This window comes from Myodes glareolus, chromosome 3, assembly GCF_982192425.1.
Source record: "Myodes glareolus chromosome 3, mMyoGla1.1, whole genome shotgun sequence".
Taxonomy (NCBI): Eukaryota; Metazoa; Chordata; class Mammalia; order Rodentia; family Cricetidae; genus Myodes; species Myodes glareolus.
In genome coordinates, this window is record NC_142028.1 from 3312233 (window position 1) to 3339098 (window position 26866).

A 26866-nucleotide genomic window follows, 5' to 3' on the forward strand; every position below is an offset into this window, starting at 1 on the left:
TAAAGGCGTGCCCAACCACATCTGGCCTTTAAGAGAGAAATCTTTTGTGGTGCAGTTACTGACAAAGTGCCCATTCCCCTTATGCAGCTCTAATGAAACTCACAGATCAGAAAGTGGATCAGCAAGTGAGGAGACACTTGCCACCAAGTGTGGCCACCTGAGTTTGATCCCTAGGATACACATAATAAAATGAGAAAACTGAATCCTGAAACTTGTCCTCTTACTATACAAGCTCTCTCTCTCTCTCTCTCTCTCTCTCTCTCTCTCTCTCTCTCTCTCTCTCTCTCTCTCACACACACACACAGCCATTTAAAAAAAATCTTTAAACAAAAAGTATAGCACGAATAATAAAAACCCAGAGGCAGATATAGAGGCTAAAGCTGAAGATCAGAGAAGCAGAGCAGCCACTAGAGACCTTTTTCCTCTGCCAGTGCTCAGACGGAAGGGGCGAGCCTCGGACTGCCTAGACTAGAGGTCCAGGACAGTCAGGGCTGTTAGAGAAACCCTGTCTCAAAAAACAAAACCAAAAAAAGTGCATGTATGGAAATGCCATAATTAAATTTGGTGTTATATATAATATATGCTAATAAAAACAAAATAAGTCATTAATGCTTACAATCTTATAACCAGTTACTGCTCAAATGAACAAAAAGTGGTTCGTTTGTTGCCTAGCACAAAAAAATATTAATTTTCTGTTGTATTTGTTCGACTAGCTTAGACTCTAACAAACATTCTACAAAAAGCACCAACAAAATTAGGACCACACAGTAAAATATTTGTGTGCATACCCTGTTTTAACGGAAGCAATAATTGCAAACATTGCAGATATCAAACTTTGCCAATTTCCCAGTAGCACCAACCTCCTACTAACTAGATTAACATCATTCTTTCATTCACAAATGGCAGGCAAAGAGAGAACATGGTTCTGTAGATACTGGAAAGGTAATAAACCAAGCAGCAAAACTATCCCCCACCCCAAGTACAAGCCAGCTAAGAAGGTAAGAGAAGTCATTACAAGAGCTTACTGAAGGGTAGCTAAGGGTCAATTACCCAGGTTGTTAATTTACTCTTCCTGAGGCCCCCCCGCCCCCCCGTGTGTGTGTGTGTGTGTGTGTGTCTGTCTGTCTGTCTGCCTGCCTGCCTGCCTGTGTGTCTGTATGTATGTCTGATCTCCCAGTCTCCCACACCGGATCCCTCCTGCCTCAGCCTCAAGAATGCTGAGATTACAGACAGGAGTCACCATGCCCCGCCAGGGACTAAGATCTTAAAATGTTTTAGGCGTCCGTCTGCCGGTTTAAGAGAATGGTTCAGACGTTGTGGGAAATGACCTCAGCGTGCTGCCTCCCTTCTCCAAAGCCCTGTTATTGTTCAGGTTGGGTTGGGCGACATCCCCTGGGGGAAAGACAGGATTCCGCTCCGCCGCGACTGGGGGCTGCACCCGGACGGGGACGGACGCGCCCGCGAGCCCTCCGAACTCGCAGGTGCGCGCCCGCCCGCCCGCGACCGCGCGCCTCCGAGCTCGACGCGCGCGCCCCTCGCGCAGCTCGGCTCCGTTTGACCCGCGGGCGCCAGACGCCGTGCTCCGGCGGGCGCAGCCGCGGCGGCGCGGGCCTCCCGAGCTGACACTCCCCCTGCGCGCCCCTCCCCCGCCGCGGCGCAATCCCGCCCGCCCGCCCGCCTGCCTGCGCGCGAGCCCGAGGCCGCTTCCCCCGGTACCGGCCACTGCGCGGCCCTGGGCGCGCCGGGGTCGCCTTAGGGTCCGAGCGGCAGCGGTGGCCTCCTCGGCGAGCGAAGCCTGCGACGCTTCTGAGCCCAGCTCCCCATCGATTCACCCCCGAGAGCCTCCTCCGCGAGCCGCGGCGACGACCGCACAGGCGGCGGCGGGATGAGCGGTAGCGGCGCGGCGCCGGGCCCGGGCTCGGGGTCCTCCCCGGCCGCCTGTCGCTTCGCGCACTACTTTGTGCTGTGCGGGATCGATGCGGACAGCGGACTGGAGCCTGACGAGCTGGCGGGTAAGGCCGGGCTGGCTGTGGACGCGCAAGGGAGGCGAGGTGCGGGCTCCATAGACAAAAAGTCGGCGGCTGCCGTAGCCGCACTCGGGCTGGACGGGCGCTCGTGGGCGATGTAATGACATTGTTGTTAATTCCGCGCTCTGGCTGAGCCCGCGGGCGCTGGATCCGCGTAACCGGCGCGGGCCGCCAGAGGGCCGGACCCCTCCGCGGTTCGCGGCGCGCGCGACCGGGCTGCGGCGCGGTTCGCCAAGTTTGGCCCTGGAGGAATTGTGTCGGGACCCCGGGGCTACGACGTGGTCCGCTCGGGCGAGAGGCCCAGCAGCCGCGGCCCCGACCGACCGCTCTCGGCCGGCGCCGCCCCTCCCCCCGGGTTCTGCGATGACGGCCGAGTCACCCTTTGGAATCCGGTGGATTTGGCAGCGCCGGTGCCGCGCGCTGGCGAGGACCTTTGGACGCTGGAGCGGGATGCGGCCCGGTGCTTTGTTGATTCCCCCTCCCCCCACCTGCGCCCCGTTCCTGAGTTGACGTAGTGGACGATCCTTCCCGAGAGGGGCGCACCGTGAGTCATCACCGAGGTGTCCCTGTAGGAGCATGGCCCCCATTTGACTGGTTCGGTGACGCAGTGCGAGACTGAGCTGGGGAACCTGCACTGGGAACCCGGGCCGTTGAATGATGATGGAGGGGGGGGGGGATGCGCAGTGTGGAAAGCAGAACGCGAGAAATAACAGATTGCATTTTTCACTCTCCTTTCCTCCGTGGGATCTGAATCGTGATTTTTTTTTTAAAAGGGTGAGACACGTGACACCTACCACCTGAACTTTATCTGTGTCAGTGCTAAACACTTAGATCATAGCCTTTCAGAACAGCGGCTTTGGAACATAGCGGCCCTCATTGATTGCACCAGTATAGATTTTTCTCTCTCCATTGAGGAAAGGATTGGGAAGAATGTACTAAATAATAAATGGTAGTAAACAAAACTGTTCAGTCTTTTAAAATACAGTTCCACGTCTTAGCCGAGAATCTTTTTATTCAGGCACCTTCAGAGAAAATGTTTTCAGCAAAAACTAAGTGTAGTTTTGTTTATTTACTGAAGAGAGGATAATAGAGTGCCAGGTTTCCCCCGTGTGTGTAATTATGTAACATACTATTTCTTCAGCTAAGATTTCGTGTCCATGTTATGAATGGCATTGCTAAGGGATATGAAGAAGGGGGGAAGTGTCTGCAGAGTGATTTTGGGGAAAGATTTCTCTTGGGCTAGTAAAAGAATTCTCTTTCTAAGATCCCTTCTCTAAACAACTGGGATTTCTTGGAGGCCTTCTATGCCAGGTGACTGATGAAAGAAGAAAGCCTATGTTTGTCCTCTGTCTCCTAACGCCAAAACAAAGCCTTTTTTAAAAAAGTGTGTTCTGGGACTCTCCAAGTGTGATGCAGATGGTGTAAAACATTTTATTTTAATGTAATTTAAATTTTCTCTCTTCATCACCACTTTTTGTCACAGCTGGATGTCGTCTCAGTACTTAGCAGGCTGAGGCAAAAGGAGTGGTGTGAGTTTGAGGCCAGCTGGGGCTACAGAGGGAGAGACCCCTTTTCAGAAACAACAAAGGCAGGGGAGGTTGGAGAGACAGGACTGGAGAAAAGGCAGTACCGGAGGAAGAGACAGCTACAAGCTGTGTAGAAATGACAAAATGCGAGGCATACACACACACACAAAGATTTTGTGCATTTTTATTACTTTGTGTGTATGCCCTGTGTTTTGTGTGTGTTGGGGGGGTCATGGCGCATGTGTCACAACATACATGTGTAGGACAGAAGACAACTTTATGGAACCAGATTCTTTCATTCCTTGTTTTTGTGGGTTCCAGCAATTGAAGTCGGCAAATGCTCTTGCCTTCTGAGCCATCTTGCAAACCCTTTAATGCGTTTTTTTTTAAAAGATAGATAAATACACATATTTGTTTGTGCACACTTATGTGTACCTGTGCAAAAGTGCAGGTGCCAGCAGAGGACAGAAGAGCATATTAGATCACCTAGAGCTATAGTTAACGGGTTTGTGAGGCACCTGATGTCTGGGAACTGAACTCAGGGCCTTTGGAAGAGCAGCAAGTGCATTTTAAAAAAATTATATCTATTTATCTTATGTGTGTATGGATGCATACTTGTTTTCTGTGGCGTGAGTGGAGATCAGAGGACACCTGTGAGACCCAGGAATTAAACTCAGGTCATCAGATTTGGCAGTAGGTGCCTTTGCCTGTCGGACACCTCATTGGCCTCTTTTATATATTCTTTGGGGTACAAATTGTGTTTTCTTTTTTGCAGTATCATGTAATTGACCTCTCTTTTCACAATATTTGGAGAGCTCAAATAATATATTTTTAAAAGGTTGGTGTAGATTGTCAAGCTCAGCGAACATCTGTAGAGAGAATAAAGTCCCTTCCATAATGGAGCTACATCCTAGTATAAACAAATAGTGAAGACATATCCTTTCTTTTCCTTACCTTTCCCCCCTTCAATACTGGAGATTGAAAATAGAGCCTCATTCGCCAGGCACTGAACTACTTCCCCGCCTCTTTAAAACATCTTTTAGTCAGGGCCTTATTAAGTGCCCACACTGGCCTGAAACCTACATTGTATCCTAGAAAGGCCTTGAACTTGGGATCCTCCTGCCTCAGCCTCCCCAGTAGCTGTGATTGTATGCTTTCCACAACAGGTCCAATTTCTATGTTCAAATTAATAAAGAAATACGAGAAAAAATGGAACAGGAAAATGGGATCAGAATTGTGGTTATTTTATGTTGTTGTTGGGAGTTATGCCCTGGAAATGTGCAGGCCTGTGCTCTATCTCTGGGATAGCTCAGCCTTTGGTTTTAAATAAGATAATTGGAGAAGACCTCCCAGAGAATGTGGCAGTAGCACAGCCATGAAGGAGGCGGAAAAGCAAGCAGTATGGACTCTAGGGCAGTGAATCGCAACCCCCAGGTGTCAAAGGACCCTTTCACGGGGGTCACCTAAGACCATCTGCATATCAGCTATTTACATTATGATTCATAATAGTAGCAAAATTAGTTATGGAGTAGCAGTTAAAATAATTTTGTGGTTGACAGTCACCACAACATGAGAAACTGTATTAAGGGGTTGCAGCGTTAGGGAAGTTGAGAATGCCTGGTCTAGGGAATGAGTATTTAGGCAGAACAAACAGCAAGATACCCTGAGGTGGAACATTGACTGGTTTATGTGGGTAACTGTAGCAGGCTTTTTCCTTCTGAAATTGTGACATTGAGACTTATTAGTTATGAATGCTTGACTTAGCTTTGGCTTGCTTCTGGCTAGCTCTTTTAACTTAAATTAACCTGTTTCTCTTTATCTACCTTTTGCCTAAGGGCATTTTACCTTTCTTTCTGTGTATCTTTCCTGCTTCCTTCAGTGTCCATCTGGTTGGCAGATGCCTGGTTTCTGACCCTGGGCTTTTCCCTCTTTTTCTCTCTCCTCTCTTCTCTCTGTTCTTAGATTCTCCTTTATTCTCTCTGCCTGTCAGCTACTTTTCCTTCTCCTGCCTAGCTATTGCCCACCTGTTCAGCCTTTTTTTTTTTAATTAGACCATTCAAGTGCCTTAGGCAGACAAGGTGAAATAGCAACACATCTTTTCATGATTAAATAAATGTATAAACAATGTAACACACCTTTACATAGTTAAAGTTATAGTCTACAGCATAAACAAATGTAACACACCTTTACATAGTTAAAGTAATATTCCACAGCATAAACAAATGTAACACACCTTTACACAGCTGAAGTAATATTCTACAATAGCTACGATACCAATGTGAATAGAATGGGCAAGATCACAGAGACAGGTTAAAAGAAATATGGCAGGGCTTCAAAGACATTGCTTTTTGTTTTGAGTTGGGAAGATGCTTAGAGATTCTTTAACAGAATAGTTGTATCATCTGACACCTTCTGAAAGGATCACTGTCTGCCAGTGAGACAGCTCGGCTAGAAAAGTACTTGACACAAGGCGGACAATCGGAGTTCTGTCCGAGACTCCCCTAGTAGGAGAGGACAGACTCCCCCAAGTCGTCCTCTGATTTCCGCAGGTGTGTGCCTGCCCAAGAGCACATGCATTACACACATAAATAAATACATGTAATAGACTTAAAATTGTTTTAAATAAAGTTATCATTTTATATGCATCCTTGTTTTGCCTGCATGCATGCCTGTTACCCAAGGAGACCCAAGATGGCATTGGATTCCTTGGAACTAAGCTTATAGATGGTTATGAGCTGCCATGTGGGTGCAGGGAGTTGAACCTGGGACCTTTGAAAGAGAGCCACACTTTTAACCACTATGCCATCTCTTCAGCCCCAGTAAACAAAATTTTCTAAAAATAAAAGACCTCTGTGGCTGCCAGGTTACAGATGTGAGGGAAACAGTGGAAGCAAGAAGCTCGTTGTACTGTTTCATTATTGGATGTGAAAGTACTGTGGGAAATTTGTGGTAATGAGTCGGATAGTGTGTGTGTGGTATGCACACATGAGCGTGTGCATGCGTGTATATGTACATGTGTACCATCGGGAGTTATTAATGAATTGGATGATTGTGTCTGACTTTTTTCTTTTGAGACAGTTTTGCTATATAGCCGTGGATGACCTTGAACTTGTGGCAGTCCTCCTGCCTCTTGAGTTTATAGCTGTGTACCACAACCACTTACTCTGATCGCGTTCTATTAATTTAGTACTCATAGTTCAGTTTCATTTTAGACATGTTAAGGTGGCAGTGCCTGTTAGACTTTAATGGAGTTACTAAATAAATAAGACATCTCTCAGAGGAAAAGTCCAGATATAAATTTAAAACCATGAAACCACTTATGTGTTGAGTAAATAGAATAGAGGAGGAGACTTGATTGAGTCCTGGGAAGAGAATGGGGGTGGGGGTAACCCCACAGGCACAGATGGGAAGAGAGAGGAGGAAATGCCCAAAGAGATGAAATGGTATTGACAGTAGGTGGGAGTATCGTTGTTTCAATTAGAGCTACGTTTGGAGATCAGGAAGCTGGGTATTAATTGGTTTTCTGTTGCTGTAACAAAAATTCCTTATGCTTGGTATGTTGGTAAGGTAGGAAGTTTGTTTAGCTCATGGTTTTGGAAGCTGAGAGTCCAAGATCCAGGCGATCCTACGGTAAAGGCCATATTATATAATCCTACGGTAAAGGCCATATTATATAATCCTTCGGTAAAGGCCATATTATCTACTAGCATGGAAATGGTGGAAGAACTTACAGATCACATGATTAGAGAAAGCAGACATCCAGGGTCTCACAAGTTGACCAGTCTGGGCTAGAACTCACTTGGTAACACAGCTAGGCCTTGAATTTGTGATCCTCCTGCCCTAGCTTCCCAAGTAGATGAATTACCTGTCTGCGCCACTAAACCCAGATCCATTATGTTTCTATAAGAGCAGAAAACTTCATATGTACAGTAAAGCCATCTTAATTCATATATACACTAGTCTTGACTATGAGTGAAGTTGTTTGAGACAATGCTCATTGGTGTTTGGTGGCAAGACATCTTGTGCATTGCAAAAATGTAGTTCTTGTGTACAGAACCAAGGCTACAATGCAATTGTACAATGGAGCCAATAACACTTGGATTCCTTACGCATTTAATTTTTGATTAATTTTTAGTTGTCTCTCGTCCATAATCCTTTTAGTGTTTGCCCAGTATCTGTGACCCTCCCCACATCCTGTTATGTGACTTCTGGTAGTGTGGTGACGTAACATTTATGTAGCACAGCTCTGTAACCCCAGGAGACACAGGGTTGTACAGACTGGGTCAGAGACCTCACAGGGTCTCTTGTACGATTGCACAACCTGTTTACTGAAAGTTTAACAAAATTATGTTTGCTTGTGAAATTAAATCTCACTCAACAGGAGTAAAAATTTGACATTTTCTGAGTGAGGACATATAGCCGTTAAATAGACATACCTTATTGAATCATTAGGGGATGGAAGCTCTGAAATGACATGTCTGTTGACGTGTGTGTGCACATGAAGTGTGTTTTGTGCCTTACGGAATGCTTTAGAAAACATCAGATGACAGCTTTTTCCTGATTTGAGGAACACTAGTGTGTGCTTGAGATTGTCCAAGTACAGGTGAAAAGTGATTTTAATTTCCTTGCTCTTAATCATAAAGTCTTAATATTAAAGCTTCCTTGAGACTTAAAGCATAAATGATTGTATTGCTTTTGTCAATCCAACTAAATAGCCTTTAATGCCCCTAAAATAATGAGATAGTCTACTGTCAAGTGTGGGAGCTACTTTGCACTCCATTCCCCTGTTCCCTGACCTTTGACTTTTAACCCTGCTGCTCTGTGATGGGCTTATGGGCCTTTGAGCTTCTCTCCAGTCTGCCCAGGTTCCTTCCACAACGGAAAACCTAGGCTTCCTTAAAAAGTTGTTTTTAGAATTGAAAAAAAAAAACTTAGATTTACATGTGGATGGGTTTTTTTTTAAAGGTTTCTTTCTTAATGTCCAAATTATCATATTTCTAATAGTAACATTTTGTTTGTGAATGACTTAATATGCCCACTCCCTTCATTGAATAAAATATTCTTGGAAAGTTTCATAAAATAAAATTACTTATTTAGGGAGAAGCTAGAAGTTAGAGCTTTCAGGGACACAGCGCTCAGAAGAAACTCTGCAGAGCTTATTCCCCTAGTTGTCCCTGTAGGCATGGGACATTAGCATGGATTGAAAGGGGATCAGAATATCAGTTGTTACTTGTTATTAATAAGTTGCTTTTGGGGGGAAAGGGAAAATTAATGACAAGTGTGAGTTTGGGATGATTCCTGATGACCTGACCCCTATCCCCTGGACCTGACCCCCATCCCCTGGATCCACATAAAGAGGAAAGATGAGAACCAACTTCACAGAGTTGCCCTCTGACCTCCCCAGGTAGATGTGAGAAACACACACAATAATAATAGTAATAAAAGAGTTTGAACTCAACAGGTAACGCCCTTGCTTCCAGGCCTAATGACCTGAGTTCAATCCCAAGACCCATATGATAGTCAATAAATACAATAAATATAAAAAAATTAAAACACAGTAAGAGTTTGAGGATTCTTTATGTTTTGTTATTTTGCATCCTCTCTCAGATTTATTTAAAAACTGAATGTTTGTTTCAATTATCTGCTTGCTCTTTTTTGGTTGTTGTCGTTGTTGTTGTGAGAGGGTCTCTTGTAGCCCAGGCTGGCCTCAAAACCCACTAAGTAGCTAAGGAGATGGCTTTGAACTCTGGATCTTCCTGCCTCTCAAGTGCTGGGATTACGTACCCAGTATGTTTCAGTAATTTTAGTAGGGTTTTCTGAGGAAAGTCTGTTTTAAATACCATCTGAAGGTTTACAAAGTGAAGCAGTTAGACTTTGGCTCTCATGGGTCTTTATTATTATACCATGAGAAAGGATAAATAATAATTGATTTGAAATAGCAATGGGCAGTAAGTGCTTTTTATTTTTGAAGAATTGTGGATTTTCACTTGTAACAATGATAACACACTCAAGTTTACCCTGGAGTGAGTGTAACAGTGCTTTAAGGAAAATAGCCGCCTGTTGTTCCCCAGAGACAGAGTGGAAAGTAAAAATAGAGCTCCTCGTTTTGTGTGCTGTCCTTTGTCCCTCAGTTTACCTCTGTTCTCTTTCTTTTCTTTTTTTTGGGGGGGCGGTGTTTTGTTTTTTTATTTTTGTGATACAGTCTCTCTATGTAGTCCTGGCTATTCTGGAACTTGCTATATAGACCAGACAGGCCTGTTCTCTCGAGTGTCGGAGTTAAAGACATGTATGTTAAAGTAAGCTGGCCCTTACTTCTATTTTCATGTGAGATAAATACTTAGATTTATGTATCTATATAAAAATCTAGGAATGATAAATGAGAGAAAACATGATTTTTGTCTTTTTGAAATTGACATAGTTCATTTAATTATAATTTCTAGTTGCATCAGTAAAATATTCTGTTCAAATTATTACTGTTTTAATTTGTCATGTGGATTTGTAAAGATCTCAGTGTATAGTTGTTCAGAGAATAAGAGGGAAGTAAAATGGAATTCTCTCAGCTGTTTACTCTGTTCAGATTTCCTCCATACCATCATATTAAAATACAGTGCAGAAAGAAAGAATAACTAACTCTCAGGAGTTTAACACTAAAGTAATCTACTCTTTAGGTTTTTTTTCTTTAATGGAGAGGAGAAAGAAAAACGCTATTGCTAAATGGGAAGACAGAAAAGCTGAGTGAGCAGAATTCAGTGAGAAGATAAACTCTTGATCTGTGTCTGTAGGAAGTGTCGAGAAACATTTGTTGTTACAGCAGAACCCCGTGTGGAGATGTTATGAGAAGCTTCTGAGGAGCACTTGGCTGTCCCTTCCTTACAGGTTGCCTTAGACAGTACTTGGGGAGGCTGGATCACCCAGCAATAGCAGCAGGCCTTCCTAACTCCCCTCCTAACTCTCAAGAGGTTTGTAGGAACATTTCGTGATCAGTGCTGGGCACTAGCTCTAGAATGGAGAGAATGTCTGCTGTTTCCCTTTACAGGTAGAAGGGATAAGATGAGAGACAATGTTTTGGTTGTTTTGCCTTTTTATTTATTTATTTATCTATTTATTTATTTATTTTTGGCTATTGGTGCTTTTAAAATGCTCAGGCCATGTTGTCTATATAAGGACGCTCTGATTTTTGATCCCTTCTGTGAATGACTTTCCTACTAAAACACAATATGAGTTTCAGATGAAAAGATAAACCTCACAGTTTTGTGTGCCAGCCTAGAAATTTAATTTAAAAACACTCAAAAATAATCGAGAATTTAAAGAGGTTCATTTGTCATAGTAACTTAGACAAAAATAGATGTTTATCATTTTCAGTAAATCTGTCAGTTTACTGAAAATTAATAGGCGTTTTAAAATTTATTTTATCTATTTAATGTGTATGGGTATTTTGCCTGTGTGTATGTCTGCATACCACTTGCATTCCTGATCCCGGAACTGGAGTTAGAAGACAGTGACCTGCCATGTGTATGCTGGGACTCCAACTTAGATCCTCTGGAAGAGCAGCCAGTGCCCACAACCTTGAGCCACCTCTGTAGGTTGGTTTTTTTGTTTTGTTTTGTTTTGTTTTTTTTTGTTTTTTTTTTTTTTTTGAAGGCAGGGTCTCACTGTGGTTCTCACTTTTGGTTAACCTGGAACTCATGATGTAGACCAGACTAGTCTCAAACCCATAGAGATTTGCCTGCCTCTGCCTTCAGAATCCTAGGACTAAGCACCATCACACCTGGTTCTGAATGTTTGCATTAATATAGTAGTGCCTTCTGGGATTTGTTGGTTTACTTATTTATTTTGAGTAAATGAAGCAAAACTCCTAAAAGAAAAAAATAAATTAAAAATGAGGGGGAGCTGGACCTGAATAGTCTCAGCCCTCAGAGGCTTAGAGGGAGAAGCTCTAGAGGTCAGGACCAAGCTGTGCTACATAATGATTTTGAAGCCAGACTGAGAAACAAACTGGAGAGATGGGGGAGAGGGAGGAAGGGAAAGAGAAGATGAACAAACACAGAGTGGTTAGCTTCTATTTAGAGAGGTAATATTTGCATTTTTTTTCTGAGAGTAACTCCACATGACAGGTTTTGGGTTTAAGCCACATAGACATGGTGGTTTCTATGAGGAAGGAACGCAGGGAGGTAGTTTCAGGCGGTGCGTGTTGAAATCAGTTTTGGTTTTGTGATGGTAATGATAGTAGTAATAGACACCTTTAAGTTTTTCCCTCTTAATATTTTTTGTTCCTTTATAACAGTGAGAATTAGAATCACCTCCACATTTGTCTTGATAGAATTGGTTAACTGTGTGTGTGTGTGTGTGTGTGTGTGTGTGTGTGTGTGTATGTATGTACATATCTGAAAGCAAGTGGTGGACTAGAGTTTTATTTTTTAAGATTTATTTATTTTATTTGTATATGTGGTTTTTGCCTGCATGCATGTATATTTTATCTTAATTAAAAGCTTTTTGTCTGTTTTTTTTGTTTTGTTTTGTTTTTTGTTTTTTTTTGAGACAGAGTCTCACTCTGTAGTCCTGACTGGCCTGAAACTTGAAATAGACCAGTCTGGTTTTGTTTATGTTTTTTCAAGACAGGGTTTCTCTGTGTTACTTTGGAGCCTGTCCTGGAACTCATTCTGTAGACCAGGCTGGCCTCAGACTCACAGAGATCCGCCTGCTTCTGCTTCCCAGGCGTGAACGCACAGAAACCTGTTTCCCTGACAGACACCAGTTCAAATGGTGTCGGATGCTTGCACTGACATTTCTAATGCCTGGATCATCTGGAACTACTCTAGAATGTCTGCCAGCTGTCTGTGTGGAAGGATTTGATTAAATACTTTCTTTTGGTTGGCAATTCAGGAATAGTGCTTAGTATGGAGTTGATTGGGATATAATTGTTCATAAAACACTAGCTATATTTTCATAATCATAGTTGCTTGAAGTATCCTCAGATTCTTTGGTGGGATTTAAAGTGTTCTTGGAACTCTTGTGTAGACATCCAAAAGTAAGTTCCTAACGTTGTGACCACTTTACCTGCTGACAGTGTGCGTGCAGTTGTGCAGGGTGCTTGTGTTCAAGTGTTGAGGTCAAAAGATAACTTTCTGAAGTCAATTTTTTCTTTCACCATATGTGGGCTACTCGCTAACTTCAAAGTCACCATGGCCTACATAGCAGGGACTTTGTCTCAATCAAAGGAAAACGAATCTCATATCTGTCATTTACTTTCTTCAGAAGTAGTTACCACATTCTTGTTTATTGTTTATATTGCCATGGGTATTTTGTGTACTGTGACATATTATTAATCTTAAGTGTATTTGAGCTTTTTTTTTTTTTCAGAAAGACAGTTTTTATTTCTAAAATCTGTCATTAACTTTTAGTGAGTGACAGTAGTCTCCTCCACATTCTCTCCAGGTTGTCTGTAGCCAGTAGGGTCTGGCCGTCAGGAGACAAGGCTAGAGAGGTAGGTACCCTAGGGTAGCTCTGCCTTGCTGCTGGTGCTGGTAACAACTTGCTTCAGTTCATCTGTAGTGATCTCGTCCAGGCCAGATATTGATACTGGAGCCTGTGGCAGGACGGAGCCAGTAGCAGTTGGGGCTGAAGCAAAGGCAACAGCATAGCCTGGCCTCCCTGCCTCCAAAAGCACAGAGGGCTCCATCTGGACAGACCATTTGAACCTTTTTTTAAAGTGAGTCTCGTGTAGTGCAGGGTGGCCTTGAACTCTATGTAACCAAGGTTCCTTAGTTGTATGCAGTACTCACAAGTGGACCTGAGACTTTGTGCAATGCTAGGCAGTTTCTCTGCCCCCCTACTGTAGACCCCAGCCCTGCTTTTAATGTTTCTAAAGTTAGGTTAACATGTAGATTTTGAGAAATCAACCAGTTACCGAAAGTGGATTATTCCATTTTTTTTATTTAAAAATCTTAGGATGTTCTTTCTTTTAACATCTGCATTATAAATAAACTTGTCATATGGATGTGGTAGGGTATGCCCGTAATTTAAGTATTCTGAGGATGATGGATTGCTCCGAGTTCAAGGCCAGTCTGGGCTATAGAGTAAGACATTCTCTCTGTCTCTGTCTGTCTGTCTGTCTCTGTGTGTCCCTCTCTCTTTCTCTGTCTGTCTGTCTCTCTCTGTGTGTCCTTCTCTCTTTCTCTGTCTCTCGTAAGACATTCTCTTAAGGAAAAAAAAACCCAAAAAGCAAAAAAGCGTAAGCAAACTTGTCAATGTGGTTTCTTTCTTTTATTAGTTTTCTATTACCTTATCAGGTAATTAATTACTCTAAAATTTAGCACTCTCAAGTATATGCTGTAGAACTTGTGCTTAGCATGAATGAAGTGCGGGGTTCAATCCTGAGCATCAAACCAGTTCACCTGCAAAATTTCTTCCAGCTCCCCTCCCGGAGGATCCCTGCATCCCCCTTGACCTAATTAGGCTTTCTTAGCACTTCCTTTGTCTGCTTCAAGCCTTTGTGAAGACACCTGGATTCTCATGTTTTAGAGAGCAATTAGGCATGGATTTTTGTTGCTGCCGTTGTTACTTGTTTGTTTTTATGGTTTATGATGATCTTACTTGAGAGAAGAGTGATGGTAGTATTGGAATTTAAACATAAAAAGGAGAAAGAATAGGATAGTAGCGGGGAGGACTGGAAAGTGCCTGATAAATTATGTAAGGGAAGCATTTGGCTTTGGTCAGAAATTTAGTTGCTAGTCAGCTGCAAGGGAACCCATCTGGCATACTTTTTCATTATTCTTCTGAAATATTCATGGGCTCCCACAGTCCCTGCCTTGTTTCCATTAGATTCTTACATGGTCTCATCTTCCCGAGACTGCTGTGGATTTACAGTAGGTTGGCCTTGTTTTGTTTCCATGCTGCTTCGGATATAATCGATAAAACGTAGACACTCGAGGAAAAATTTGGATATCTATAATTTCTTTTTGGCAAACTAAGCCATGGAGCAAAGTAAATAGCATAGTTTTTAAGACTAGGAAGCAATGACCAAGGTAATCGCCATAGTTTATTGTGCTTTAAGGTGTATTTAAAACTTAAACATCTCTATATGAATCTCTTCCAATCATTAACATTTCTTTTCACTTTGTCTGGCATATACAAGGCGATCCCTAGCAGTACAAGAAAAGAATATATAAATAATAATAAATATGGCCTTCAATGAGTAAATCTGTGGCTTAAAATATATGTACTTTTTAATCTGTGGACAGATAATCATTTGTATTTGTCACTTAGACTTCTGGTCAATAAAGAAGTAGGACTGTCCAGATACACCATGTATTTAAATGGTGCTGCTCTGACGGTAGGCTGTGGACAACTCCAGCCTGATTGGTCTAGGATGTACTTAGAACCTATAGCTAGGTATCAAACCGACATGTCAGCTACTGGATGGCAAAATTGTCAGTGCTGGTGTCCTGACAAACATAAATGAATACTATACAGTCATTTAAACTACTTGTTATATTGACAGAGTGAGGGAGGTCACATCTGTACATGTCATGTACAGATTACATGGTGCTAATATAATGGTCAGAGAACAACTTTTGGGACACTTCTTCCCATCCACGTTTATGTAAGTTTTGGGGAGGGAACCCAGATCTCCAGGCATGTAATGCAAGTGTCCCACTGGACTATCTTACTGGCCCTGCCTGTTGTTTTAAGATAGAGTCCCGGGTACCACAGTTTGGCCTTGAATGTGCTTTGTAGCCAAAGACAAAAACTGATATTCCTGCTTCTGCCTCTTCTAATACGGTTTAGTTAAAAGTATCTTCAGAGGACAGATTGGAGACCTCCTCAGTTCACAAATGCCCAAGTGTAGCTTAGCCCCAGAGGTCTTCTTTTACCCCTTACTATGAAGACTTGATAACGTTTTTTAACCATAGATGTCTTTCTCTTTTCTTATAAACAGGGAATGGAGTAAATTCACTGACTGGTAGAATAGGATGGTAAATTCGTTACTTGTTTCATTGCTCTGCCAAAATACCTAATAAAGCTTGTCTTAGCCACATTTCTATTGTTGTGATACAACACCATGACCAGAGCAACTTATACAACATTTAATTGGGCTTGTGCTTTCAGAGGGTTAGAGTCCATGATCATCATGGCAGGGAGCATGGCACAGGAACAGTAGCTGATCCAGTAAAGTGCAGAAATAGAATCCAGAATTTAACACATTTTAATATTGTCTGCCTGGGATGTAATAGTTGCTAAATATTATACCAGATGTTATGATGTACCCTTGTAATCCAAGCATTTGGGAGGTGGTGGATAAAGGATCCAGAAGTTCAAGATCATTCTCAACTACAGAGAAATTTTAAGGTCATCCTGTGCTACGTGAAACCTTGTAACAAACAAACAAACAAACAAACAAAAAGATATGTCTGAATATCATCTTAGACCTCTAGGTTAAAGGTGATTCAGCTTTGGAACTGGGCCGATAGTTCATCAATTAAGAGCACTTGTTGCTCTTCAGAAGACCTGAGTTAAACTGCCAGCACCCACCTGGTGGTTCACGACCATCTTAGCTCTAGTTCCAGGTGACACAGTCTTCTGACTTCTGTGGGCACCATGTGATGCAGATATATATGTTGCACATGCATGTGGTACACATACATGTATGTGGACTAAACACTCACATATAAAATGAAAAAATTTTGAAAAAGATTCAGCTTTAAGGTGCTAATATTTCAGAGGAACAGAAGACACTCAATAAAAAAAAAAATACCGGGCCCAGACATTATGTTTCTATAAGAGCAAAAAACTTAATATGCACAGTAAAACCGCCATAATTTGTAGTAATATTTTGCTTGTAATTTAACAAATAAAGCTTGCCTGAAGATCAGAGTGCAGAGCTAAGTCATTAGTCATAGAGGTCAGGCAATGGTGATGCACACCTTTAATCCCAGGACCCAGGACCCAGGAGACAGAGGCAGGCGGATTATGTGTTCAAGACCACCCTGGGCTACATGAGATTGAATCTGTCTAAAAGAGAAACAGAGCTCACACACAGGTGATTCCACAATTGGGATCCCACGCCTTTAATCCCAGCACTAGGGAGGTGGAGACAGGAGTGATATAGCTGGATGGAGAGAGAAATGTTAGGTGGGAGAATTCAGTCTGAGAGGCGGTCTAAGATTTTGTAAATCCTCAGACACCAGTCTGAAGATTCGTAGTGGCAGGATCGCCATTTTGGTCTGAAGTAGAGGTAAGAGCTGGTGGCTGGCTGTTCTGCTTCTCTGATCTTCAGCATTAACCCCTATATTTGCCTCTGGATTTTTATTATTAAGAGAAATTAGAATTCGTGCTACACACAATTGTCAGCAACTGCAGCTCCAGGGGATCCAGTACCCTCACACAGACATACATTCAGGCAAAACACCAATGCACATAAATAAAAATAGATTATTAAAACTTAAAAGAAAATCCTAAAGAATCCCTGAATCATTTACTTTAAAAGGGTAAATATTAAGATATATCTCAGTAAAACTTTTTTAAAAAACAACCTCAATTTGTACATGCACATCTATTGTCGTTACTAACTTTCCAGTCATTTAATGGGAAATTATAGGAGCAAATATAAAAGTCAATACAGAGTTCCTAGATCTGGTTGTATTTTAGGGAATCTTAATGGCCTAGAAGTTGCTAATTGCACATATTAAGGTAAGCTTTGAAAGATTGAGTATTTTATTCTCATTGAAAATATAAAGTGATTGTGATATGCTGGAAAGTATAGGCTGAACTCATATTTGATAATTTGATCTTGAGGAATTTTGTCATTTGTGTGTGTGTGTGTGGGGGGGGGTTCTTGCCCTGGATCTCAGACTGGCCTCAGGTGCACTTCCTTCTCCCTCAGCCTCCTAGGTGTGATACCTTGCACAGGTTCTTTCACAAACTCTGTGGACAGAGCTGCTTATGTGTATCTGCTCAGATCTTACTTAGTATGTCATCTGTTTCTGGTACTTCAGAGTCATCCTGTAGAAAAGCTGTATTGTTTGAACTGAAAGGGTGGCCAGGAAAGGCCATGCAGTGTTTCTAACTTCAGATATCAGCTCTATAGCTATGCATGTAGATTTATTAATATTTCTTTCACATTTGTTACCTTCTGAAGTTAGTAACATGTCCTGACTAGTCACCATATTCAGAAAGAAGTACAATATATTTGGTGTATCTGTTTTCTCCTACTATATTCCAAGTTATTTCCACAGAAGTGTCATGAACAAAGTTTTTCACACAGATTTTAGCCAGCTTTTTCTTAATCTCTTTCCCTAACAACCCTGTTACTGAGCCTTGCTCTAAAGCTGCTTCCAGCAGCCTTCCTGGCACAGGTTTAGTGCTGATCAGCCCCCTGACAGTTCTAGAGCCAGGCTTTGTGCCAGGATAAAGAATAATCATTAGTTAGCATGTGGTCCAGCTGCAGTTGTGGAATCTATAGTGTGTCACATGAAGATCATATTTTGTTTACCAAAATGAGGTGAAATTAGCATAGCATGAGCAAGAGAGAACGGGGAGAGTGAGGAAGGCAGGAGCAGACCATACTAGTCAGTTCTGATGCAGTAAAGTTATTAACAGTTTTCTGATAATGAATCTAATGGGATTGAAAGGTTGACTGAATACTTAATTCAGGTGATCTTTAAGTCACTTTGTATTGGGAAGATAATATATAGTCCTAAAGGCTTAGTTAAACGTCATGTAAAAGATGTGCTTGCTAATAATTCTAGTAAAAGTGATGTTTGAATAATACTTCAAAACTCAGAGATGCCATTTTAGATATTCTACGTGTATGTGTCTCTTACTTAGTTCTGGGTCTGACATACCGCGTAAGATGGGCCTTTAGTGGAGTGGAACTCTGTCTTTGGGTTTCTGGAGATTTCATTCAAGCCACACATGAAGACCCAGGCTTCTAACTCCTACGTACAAGACTGAGTCGAGGGATGAAAACTCTATTTGGATTTTCTTAGTTTGGGCCTAATGTTCTTTTTCTCTTAAAGGATCATTGTTCTGTTTTGCATTTAATTATCACATTTCCCTAAGCTCCTCTTGGCTGTGATAGTTTCTCAGGCTTCATTGTTTCTGGTTTCTTTGATAGTTTTGGTGAGTATTTACCAGAATCCTCTTGAAATGTGATGTTTTACTCATGAGACTAGATTTATGGAGTTGTATGTCAAAAACATGTTTGATCTTATAATCAAGTATTAAACTGCCTTTCCCACTGGCAGTGGTTGAGAGTTCTTGTCTTTCAGCATCTTTGTTAGCATTTTGGGATACTAATTTTTGGACCACACCCATTCCAATTCATCAGGGTACAATTCTTACAAGTCATTTAGTTTTATCATCACACTTCATTAGCTTTGTTTTAATATTTCTCTTGAAATTAGTCTTAAGATGTGTGTGTCTATACAGATAAATGTTACAGATGTCTAGCTAGTATTTGTTATGTTAAAATTACGTTTTTTGCTTGTAAATACATATCATTAGTGTTAAGCTGTGTGCTTGACTCGAATGTCTCAAATTTAATTGCTTTTGTTTAATTTTGTATTCTCATTTTCCATTCTTCAATATCATTTTTGTTTTTTGTTTGTTTTTTGCTTTGTTCATAAAGGTTTTTGTTTCTGTTACATTGTGTAGTTTTGTACCAATGGCTAGAAGCAGATCGTCATGGCAAGAGCCAAGATGCCACAAATACGACTTCAGGTAACAGTAGCTTAAAAATGAATGGGGTGCTAGAAATCATTAATTTTAATTTACCCCATGTCCTATTGTGAATGTTTCTTAAATCTCTTAGACAAAATTATAGGTGATATTTGTATTTTGTTCTCTCATCTCCATCTTAATTTTCATAAAGACTTCACTTTACTTCAAACCTTGAAAAAATATATTTACTAATCTAAGCTGCCTTGGCATGTAGTTTCTATTTCTTTAGGAAGAGAGGCCTAATTAAAGCTTAAATTTATTATATTACTTTGCAATATTATTTGAAATTAGGCCTGTATATAGTTATAGTAAAGATACTTATATTGTAACTATGTTTTGGCAATGATATAAATATAACATAGGGTCCTTACAAGTATATAAATACTTGAAGAAATTTATAGTCCTTATTTGTTTCAGGACTATAGTTAAAAGATGAATTTTAATTTAAGGGTGTTTACATGTGATTTCTATTTTATGTGAATCCAAAAATCTCAAGCCTAATCATTTTTTCTGCTTATAAATTCTAAACTAGTGGCATATAAAATATGCATTCAACATGAAAGGAGTAGGTTGTTCTCCCAGCTCCCAGGTCCCTAAGGTCCCTATAACTCTTTTTTTTTTCTCCCACTGATGTTAGTAAGATAGAATAACTGCATTTACTCATTTCTGAATCCTTACTAGTAATGCCAGATTCTATCTTAATTTCTTTCAAAATATTATTTGCCAAGACAGCTGTGCATCCAGCAGTGATCTTTCTTGTTGCTATTCTTTTTTTTCACACAATATTAAGAGAAACTGGTGCTGGTGGTGCTGGTAGTTGTGGTGGTGGTGGAGGTGTTACAGAGATAGTAGTAGAGATCTTAGTAACGGTGCAGGTGATGGTGGGGGTTGGTGGAAGGTGGTGGTGGTGGAGGTGATGGTGGGGGTTGGTGGAAGGTGATGGTGGGGGTGGAGGAGGTGGCAGGGGTGGAGGAGGTGGTGGGGGTGGTGGTGGTGGAGGTGGTGGAGGTGGTGGTGGTGGAGGTGATGGTGGTGGTGGTGGAGGTGATGGTGGGGGTGGTGGAGGTGATGGTGGTGGAGGTGATGGTGGGGGTGGTGGAGGAGGTGGCGGGGGTGGAGGAGGTGGTGGGGTGGAGGAGGTGGTGGTGGTGTTTGTAGTGTTTGTAGAGAATAAATGTTACTGTTTTATGTGTTTTGTGTCTTTGTGAAATTCTTTATGGGGATAAATTGGTTGTGCCTTGAGAAGGTTGGTGGTTGCACAGACAGCAGAACAGTTATATTAAAAATAACACTATTGGCTGCTGGGTGTGGTGGCACACACCTTCAATACCAGCACTTGGGAGGCAGAGGCAGGCGGATCTCTGAGTTTCAGGCCATCCAGGTCTGAGATCTATGAGAGTCAGGGCTGTTACACAGAGAAACTCTGGGTCAAAAACAAAAAAGAAAAGAAAAAGAAAGAAAAGCTGTTATGACTTCATTTATTTATCTTCTGCCCCATTTATAACTTGATGTCTGAATGAAGATGTTACTATTTTAGCCTTGCACAGGCAGAAGTTCATTAAAAGGTAAGTATTACAAGTAGCTATATCCTGGGTTATGTTCTGTTTCTGTGGTATTTTACATTTTACTTATCGTTATGGATAAAAGCAGACATTTGACTGATTGTTTTTTGATACAAGGTCTGCCTGTTTTGTCCTGACCTGGAGCTCACAGAGCTTTGCCTGCCTCTGCCTCCCAAGTGCTGGAATTAAAGTGTGTACTAGTGTGCTCAGCTGAGTAACATGGATTTTTAGAACCAGAGGACCTTTTTCTTGTCTATTTACTTATTTATAAACCTAAAGTGATGTGAAATCTACTGTTTTTTAAACCAAGAAAATATTTAAAATATCTTACTATGGTGTAGGAGTTCTTTCTGTATTTGTGTTGTTTTCATTGGTTATTAAAGAAACTGCCTTTGCCTAGTTGATAGGGTAGAACTCGGGTAGGTGGGGAGACTGAACAGAATTCTGGGAGGAAGAAAGCAGAGACAGGCAGACGCCATAAATCTCCGGCCTGAGATAGATTAGAATAGAATCTAATTCTATTCTAGGTTAGAATCTTGCTGGTAAGCCACAGTCACATGGTGATACACAGATTTAATAGAAATGGGTTAAATCAAGATGTAAGAGTTAGCTAGTAAGAGGCTAGGGCTAATGGGCCAGACAGTAATTTATTTTTTTTTAAATATTTATTTATTTATTATGTATACAATATTCTGTGTGTATGTCTGCAGACCAGAAGAGGGCACCAGATCTCATTACAGATGGTTGTGAGCCACCATGTGGTTGCTGGGAATTGAACTCAGGAACTTTGGAAGAGCAGGCAATGCTCTTAACCACTGAGCCATCTCTCCAGCCCCCCAGACAGTAATTTAATTAATACAGTTTCTGTGTGGTTATTTCGGGGGTTAAGCTAGCTGGGATGCAGCCCGCTTCTTCTACTACATTACTGTTCACACAAACATCTAGTATCAGCTTAAGAACATCATTTAATCCAGAAGTCAACAATTTTAAATCCTGAATCCTGTGTTCCTCATTCACATTGACTCACGGACAGGTTAACATTTATCTCAACTTTTGGTCATGAGGTAACCTAGGAGTAAGGCATACAAATTGATAAATTTCTTAAAGCATTTATTTATTTGTCTGTCTGTTTATTTATTGAGAAAGAACTCAACTCTGTAGCCTAGGCTGGCCTGGAATTCACTATGTAGCCCAAGTTGGCCAATGATTCACAGTGATCTTCATGCCTCTGCCTCTCAACTAACTACTGGAATTATAGGCTTGAAAAATCACACCGACTTTTGGCGTGCCTTTAGCAGTTTCTCTCCTGGAAGTAGAAGCTCTCAACTCTTAGAATATGGAACTGCATACTAGAACCATACAGGAGAATCCAAAGAAAATGACCTTTGTTAAGGTCTTCAATTAGAAGCCATACTTCAGTTGTTTTCAGTAAATACATTTAAATTATGTGCTTTATTCATAAAAGTTCCTATATATTTAATATTGTTTCCAACAAGGTATTAGTGTGTAACATTTCCCTTATGTGAGTTTTTAAAACTTACACAACTCAAGGCTGTTTTAGTATCTTTTCATATTTTTATCCCAAGTGGAAACTGAGTCAAGTCTTAAAAAGACGTTAGTGCCACTTCTAAATCTGACTGCTTTGTGATTCTTCTAACTGTGCAAATACTGGTAAATTACATTTATATCTTTCTAAAATTGTAGTTTGTACTTAATTAGAACTAAAAAGTAGAAAGCATCCGGGTCTTTAATCCCAGCACTCAGGAGGCAGAGACAGATAGATACCAGGACAGCTAGAGCAGGTAATGGTCTCAAAAAGACCAAAGAAAAGAAAGGAAAACACAGGAAATGGTGAAATTCCTTTGAGGTCCTCTAATCCCTTGATACTAACTTTTTGACATTGAGTATTTAAGATCCATCTGAATCGAGCTATTTTATGAAACTAAGCTATTTGGGGGTAACAGTCTTATGGAGATGACAAACAAGTCTGATTACTCTCACTGATTTTTTTCTGGGGGAGGTGGTTCAAGGCAGGGTTTCTCTATGAAATCCAGGCAATCCTGGAACTTAGTCTGTAGACCAAGCTGGCCTTGAATTTAGAGAGTCACATGCCTCTGCCTCTCAAGTACTGGGATTAAAGATGTGTACCACCCCTATGTAGCATAGAGTTTTATTTTCTACTGTTACCTTTCTAGAAATTGGCAGATGACAACTTGGGTATAGAATTACTTATTTCTTTAAAAAGTTAATGTATTTAATGTATTTTATCCATTAGACAGCCCAGCAATGATGTTTCTGGTTTTGCTGATTTGGTCACTGAAAGCCTATATGTAAAACCCTGTCTGTCAGACCCTTGTGTGGCAACTTAAACAAAATCGTCTACTCTGCACTGCAACATTGGGTTTGTGTATAAAGCTTCACTATCATAACCATCAGTTTAAGTCAAGTTTAATCAAGATTTCTTCAGTGAAGTGTTTCTGTATACATTTTTATCATCTTGTGTTGAAATGAGTATAATAATTACATGCACCAATACTATTAGCATATTTTGATTTTTAGTGTTAAATATAGATGAGATTTTAAAATTTAGATTCTAGTCCAGGTGGTGGCGGCGCATGCCTTTAATCCCAGCACTTGGGAAGCAAAGGCAGGTGGATCTCAGTGAGTTCAAGACCAGCCTGGTCTACAAAGTGAGTTCCAGGACAGCCAAAGCTACACAGAGAAACTGTCTCAAAAAAAAAAAAAAAAAAAAAACCAAAACAAGCAAACAAAAAATTCTAATTCTAAAGTTTTTTTAAGTACAGGTTTCTTTTTCTTTGTCTTTTATTTTTTAAATTTTTATTTACTATTTCTTTTTTGAGTTTTTAAGACTAAGTCTTTCAATGTAACCTTGAGTAGCCTGGGATTTTCACTATCTAGAATTTACAGAGATCCACCTGCTGCCTCTGCCTCCTGAGTGCAGACTTTTTATTTATAGTTCCTCAGTTGACAATAGTTTTCAAATTAGGTTATTAAGTATAATCAATAAATGTTTTTAAAAATATGCATGTATATTAGCCAGGCACGGTATCACATACCTTTAATCCCAGCACTGAGCAGAGGCAGGGAGACTTCTGAGTTTGAGGCCATCCTGCTCTATAGAGCAAGTTTTGGGACAGTCAGGGCTATACAGAGAAACTCTGTCTCAAAAAAAAATTTTATACATATAGGAAATATTTTTTAAATTATTTTGTTTTTTAAGTTCCATTTATTCATTGATTATTAATTATTTGTTGTAGGTGAAAATTTTGACCAGAGTCCTTTGAGAAGAACGTTCAAATCGAAAGTTCTGGCCCACTATCCTCAGAGCATAGAATGGAACCCTTTTGATCAAGATGCAGTGAACATGGTATAGTTTTTTTTTCTTTTTCTCTCCTATTTGTTTAGCATTCTTTTTATTTTATTAGAATATAAATGATAAACGTCTTATTTAAATGTCTGTATTATATAATACAATTAATCCTTTAAATTCTGTGATAATAGTATTTTTAAGATTTTATTTTTTAATGTACATGTCTACTTTTTGTGTGCTTCATGTGTATGAGTGTCCACAGAGGTCAGACAAGGGCATCACACATACATGTGTATGAGGAGTATCCACAGAGGCCAGACGAGGGCATCACACCTACATGTGTATGAGTGTCCACAGAGGCCAGATGAGGACATCACACATACATGTGTATGAGGAGTGTCCGCAGAGGCCAGACGAGGGCATCACACATACATGTGTATGAGTGTCCACAGAGGCCAGACGAGGGCATCACACATACATGTGTATGAGTGTCCACAGAGGCCAGACGAGGGCATCACACATACATGTGTATGAGTGTCCACAGAGGCCAGACGAGGGCATCACACATACATGTGTATGAGTGTCCACAGAGGCCAGACGAGGGCATCACACATACATGTGTATGAGTGTCCACAGAGGCCAGACGAGGGCATCACACATACATGTGTATGAGTGTCCACAGAGGCCAGACGAGGGCATCACACATACATGTGTATGAGTGTCCACAGAGGCCAGACGAGGGCATCACACATACATGTGTATGAGTGTCCACAGAGGCCAGACGAGGGCATCACACATACATGTGTATGAGTGTCCACAGAGGCCAGACGAGGGCATCACACATACATGTGTATGAGGAGTGTCCACAGAGGCCAGACGAGGGCATCACACATACATGTGTATGAGGAGTGTCCACAGAGGCCAGACGAGGGCATCACACATACATGTGTATGAGTGTCCACAGAGGCCAGACGAGGGCATCACACATACATGTGTATGAGTGTCCACAGAGGCCAGACGAGGGCATCACACATACATGTGTATGAGGAGTGTCCACAGAGGCCAGACGAGGGCATCACACATACATGTGTATGAGTGTCCACAGAGGCCAGACGAGGGCATCACACATACATGTGTATGAGTGTCCACAGAGGCCAGACGAGGACATCACACATACATGTGTATGAGGAGTGTCCACAGAGGCCAGACGAGGGCATCACACATACATGTGTATGAGTGTCCACAGAGGCCAGAGGGCATCAGACCCCAGACCCCACTGGACCTGGACTTAGAGGGTCAGTTCAGGTCCTCTGGAAGAATATCAGATGCTCTTAAACACCAAGCCCTCTCTGCACAGACCCCCTAGAAATATAATACTGTCTATCTTTTACAGATGGGGAAGCTGAGACTCAGAGAAGATACTTTCTCAGGTTTTCCACAGCAGTTATCACAGTATATTACTTGTTAGGAATACAGAACCTCAAGTCCATTTTATTTCCTACTGTGAAGCTGTTTTGGGTTTCTATCAATACATAGACGCTTGGTAAACAGGGATGAACCATCTGCTTGAGGGATGGAGCACAATATGTTCCCATATATCAAGGAATAATGTGTGGTGGGTTTGTATTGTCGTTTTTCACAGGCATCATGAAGATGGAAAGGAACTTTTACACTGTATGTGTTCGTGGGCTCGGTTATGCCTGTGTAAACAGAAGACAACTAGGAAGAGTCAGTTTTCTCTTTCTGCCATGTATATCCTGGTGACCAAACTCAGTTGTCAGGTTCGGTCATAAGTATCTTTTTACCCATTGAGCCATCTTACCAATAGTTTTTTTTTTCTTCAGTAGACAGGATTTCACTGTAGCCCAGACAGCCTTGTGATTTTGGCAGTCTTTCTGCCTCAGCCTCTCAAGTGCTGTCACCACCATACCTGGACTGGAAAGGAACTTAAATACATCATTTAAACAGATTCAACACAATGCCCAGCAAAATCCCAGCAAAATTCTTCAAAGACCTTGAAAGAATGGTACTCAGTTTCATATGGAAAAACAAAAAACCCAGGATAGCCAAAACAATTCTGTACAATAAAATAACTTCTGAAGGTATCACAATCCCTGACTTCAAACTCTACAACAGAGCTACAGTACTGAAAACAGCCTGGTATTGGCATAAGAAAAGACAGGAGGACCAGTGGAACTGGATATTAATATACACATCTTCGAACACCTGATCTTTGATAAAGAAGCAAAAAATATCAAATAGGAAAAAAAAGCATATTTAACAAGCGATGCTGGCATAACTGAATATCAACATATAGAAGAATGAAATTAGACCCATATCTATCACCATACACAAAACTCAAGTCTAAATGGATCAAAGACCTCAACATAAAGCCAGCCACAATGAACCTCATAGAAAGTGGGAAATACACTTGAACGCATTGGCACAGGGAACCACTTCCTAAATATAACCCCAGCAGCACAGACATTGAGAGAAACAATTAGTAAATGGGACTTCCTAAAACTGAAAAGCTTCTGTAAAGCAAAGAACACAGACAAAAGACAAAACAGCAGCCTACAGAATGGGAAAAGATCTTCACCAACCCCACATCAGACAGAGGTCTGATCTCCAAAATATACAAAGAACTCAAGAAATTGGACACCAAAAGAACACATAATCCAATAAAAAAAAATGGAGTAC

At 41.1% G+C, this 26866-nt stretch overlaps 1 protein-coding gene across 4 annotated transcripts in view; it reads left to right on the forward strand.

Moving 5' to 3' along the window:
• Positions 1-1709: 1709 nt before the first annotated feature.
• Dennd5b (DENN domain containing 5B) overlaps positions 1710-26866 on the forward strand; it is a 126882-nt gene continuing 101725 nt past the window's right edge. Inside the window, exons 1-3 of one of the 4 annotated variants that reach the window (XM_085687412.2) lie at positions 1710-2012; positions 19208-19273; positions 24114-24223. In XM_085687412.2, coding sequence (XP_085543538.1) covers positions 1886-2012; positions 19208-19273; positions 24114-24223 — 303 coding nt within the window. In that variant the 5' untranslated portion in view covers positions 1710-1885. Of the gene's footprint in view, positions 2013-19181; positions 19274-23215; positions 23237-24113; positions 24224-26866 lie in introns of those variants that run through there. The other 3 variants (XM_085687415.2, XM_085687413.2, XM_085687416.2) reach the window with 3 other exon arrangements.